The sequence below is a fragment of the Macrobrachium nipponense genome, chromosome 11, assembly GCF_015104395.2.
Source record: "Macrobrachium nipponense isolate FS-2020 chromosome 11, ASM1510439v2, whole genome shotgun sequence".
NCBI classification, from domain to species: Eukaryota; Metazoa; Arthropoda; class Malacostraca; order Decapoda; family Palaemonidae; genus Macrobrachium; species Macrobrachium nipponense.
The window spans coordinates 80512030-80515221 of NC_061087.1; the positions used below are offsets into that span (position 1 = coordinate 80512030).

The following is a 3192-nucleotide window of genomic DNA, read 5'->3' on the forward strand; positions in this document are numbered from 1 at the left end:
GGCGGGCCACTGCCTGCCTGTCCCCGGGATGCCTGGCGGGCCGCTGCCCGCCCGTCCACGGGACGCCTGGCGGGCCCGGCTGACCAGTCCCAAGACACCTGGGGGACTTCACCTGCCCCTTCCCGGGACCCGTAGCAGGCCTTGCCCACCCGTCAAGGCCCGCCACCCATCCCGGGACACCAGGCCTTCCTGTTCTCGGGACACCTGGCGGGCCTCGCCCGCCCGTCCCGGGACACCCGGCGCGCCCTGCCGACCAATCCCAAGACACCTGGGGGCCTCACCTGCCACTTCCTTGGACCCGTAGCGAGGGCCTCGGCCCACCAAGTCAAGGCCTGCCCACCCATCCCGGGACGCCTGGCGGGCCTCGCCCACCTGTCCCGGGACACCTGGCGGGCCTCACATGCCCCTTCCCGGAAACCGTAGCGGGCCTCGCCCACGGGACGCCCACGAGACGCCTGGCGGGCTGAGGCCCGCCGGTCCCTGGGACTCCTCGTGGGCGGAGGACCGCCCGTCCCCGGGACGCCTGGCTGGCAGAGGCCCGTCGGTCCCCGGGACGCCTGGCGGGCGGATGCCCGCCGGTCCCCGGGTCACGGGCACCGTGGCGGGCGGAGGCACCCGCCGGTCCACCCCGGAGGACACCTGGCGGGCGGAGGCCCGCCGGTCCTCCCGGGACGCCTGGCGGGTTGGGCCATTCTGACCCGAGCCGGTACCCCGGGACGCCCTGGACGGGCGGAGGCCCGCTGGTCCCCGGGACGCCTGGCGGCCTTCTGCCCGCCGGTCCCCGGGACGCCTGGCGGGCGGAGGACCGCCGGTCCCGGGACACCCGCCGGTCCCCGGGACGCCCCGCGGGCGGAGGCCCGCCGGTCCCCGGGGCCGGGACGCCCCGCGGGCGGAGGCCCGCCGGTCCCCGGAACGCCCGGCGGGCGGAGGCCCGCCGGTCCCCGGGACGCCCGGCGGGCGGAGGCCCGCCGGTGGCCCCGGGACGCCCGGCGGGCGGAGGCCCGCCGGTCCCGGGACGCCTGCGGGCGGAGGCCCGCCGGTCCCCGGGACGCCTGGCGGGCTCCGCCCGTCCCGGGACGCCTGGAGGGCTGAGGCCCGCCGGTCCCTGGGACGCCTGGCGGGCGGAAGGCCCGCCGGGTCCCTGGGACGCCTGGCGGGCGGCAGAGGCCCGCCCGTCCCTGGGACGCCTGGCGGCGGAGAGCCTGTCCCCCGGGATGCCTGGGCGGGACCGCTGCCCGCCCGTCCACGGGACGCCTGGCGGGCCCGGCTGACCAGTCCCAAGACCAAACCTCGGGGGACTTCAACCTGCCCCTTCACCCGGAACCCGTTTCAGCAGGCCTTGCCCACCACCCGTCAAGGCCCACCCACCCCCCATCCCGGGACACCAGGCCTTCCTGTCTCCGGGACACCTGGCGGCAGGCCTCGCCCGCCCTTTCCCTGGGACACCCGGCGGGCCCTGCCGACCCAATCCCAAGGACACCTGGGGGGGGCCTCACCTGCCACTCCTCCTTGGACCCGTAGCGGGCCTCGCCCACCCGTCAAGGCCTGCCCATCCATCCCGGGACGCCTGGCCGGGCCCTCGCCCACCTGTCCCGGGACACCTGGCGGGCCTCACATGCCCCTTCCCGGAAACCGTAGCGGGCCTCGCCCACGGGTACGCCCACGAGACGCCTGGCGGGCTGAGGCCCGCCGGTTCCCTGGGTGGACTACTCGTGGGGCGGAGGACCGCCCGTACCCCGGGACGCCTGGCTGGCGGAGGCCCGTCAGTCCCCGGGACGCCTGGCGGGCGGAGGCCCGCTGGTCCCCGGGACGCCATGGCGGGCGGAGGCCCGCCGGTCCCCGGGACGCCTGGCGGGCCTCTGCCCAGCGGTCCCTGGGACGCCTGGCGGGCCTCTGCCCGCCGGTCCCCACCCCCGGGACGCCTGGGTGGGCCTCTGCCCGCCGGTCCCCGGTCCCCCGGGACGCCATGGTGGGCCTCTGCCCGCTGGGGGCCGGTCCCCGGGACGCCTGGCAGCCCTCTGCCCGCCGGTCCCCGGGACGCCTGGCTGGCGGAGGCCCGTCGGTCCCCGGGACGCCTGGCGGGCGGAGGCCCGCCGGTGGGACGGGGGAGCCTGGCGGGCGGAGGCCCGCCGGTCCCCGGGACGCCTGGCGGGCCTCTGCCCGCCGGTCCCCACCCCGGGACGCCTGGCGGGCTCTGCCCGCCGGTCCCCGGGACGCCTGGTGGGCCTACTGGCCGCCGGTCCCCGGTCCCCGGGACGCCTGGTGGGCCTCTGCCCGCTGGTCCCCGGGACGCCTGGTGGCCCTCCTTGCCCGCCGGTCCCCGGGACGCCTGGCGGGCGGAGGCCCGCCGGTCCCGGGACGCCCGGCGGGCGGAGGCCTGCCGGTCCCCGGGACGCCTGGCGGGCGGAGGCCCGCCGGTCCCCGGGACGTCTGGCGGGCCTCTGCCCGCCGGTCCCCGGACGCCTGGCGGGCCTCTGCCCGCCGGTCCCCGGGACGCCTGGTGCGGCCTCTGCCCGCCGGTCCCCGGTCCCCGGGACGCCTGGTGGGCCTCTGCCCGCTGGTCCCCGGGACGCCTGGCGGCACCTCCCGCCCGCCGGTCCCCCGGGACGCCTGGCGGGCGGAGGCCCCCGTCCCGGTCCCCGGGACGCCCCGGCGGGCGGAGGCCCGCCCGGTCCCCGGGACGCCCGGCGGGCGGAGGCCCGCCGGTCCCCCGGGACGCCCGGCGGGCGGAGGCCCGACGGTCCCCGGGACGCCCTGGAGGGCCGGAGGCCCGCCGGTCCCGGGAACGCCTGGCGGGGCTCCGCCCGTACCCGCCGGACCCGGGCTGGGAGGAGGCCCGGCCGGTCCCTGGGACGCCTGGCGGGCGGAGGCCCGCCCGTCCCTGGGTCGCCTGGCGGGTGGAGGCCCGCCCGTCCCGGGACGCCTGGCGGGCCTCGCCCGCCGTCCCTTAAGAGAGTAACACTTCTGTTCAACCTTAGAACCAGAATATGCCACTGAATCCTTTCAATTCTCTAGGGCTTCTCTGAATCCTCTGCTTCTTATCCTGGCACTCCACAAATCTTCTCTGAATTCTTTGCTCTTTCTTCTGACGCTCCCTGAATCTTCTCTGAATCCTCTGCTTCTCCTGGCATTCCACCAATCTTCTCTCAATCCTTTGCTTCTCCATGGCACTCCACCAATCTTCTCTCAATC

General features: G+C 78.0%; 1 protein-coding gene across 1 annotated transcript; it reads right to left on the bottom strand.

Moving 5' to 3' along the window:
• Window positions 1-396: 396 nt before the first annotated feature.
• LOC135209190 (collagen alpha-1(I) chain-like) lies at window positions 397-1816 on the bottom strand. The gene is made up of 2 exons (XM_064241877.1): window positions 1497-1816; window positions 397-1267 (listed from the first exon to the last, which is right to left on the bottom strand). Exons 1-2 carry the CDS (start codon window positions 1814-1816, stop codon window positions 397-399), a joined length of 1191 nt encoding a protein of 396 aa, XP_064097947.1.
• Between the last annotated feature and the right edge of the window lie 1376 nt (window positions 1817-3192).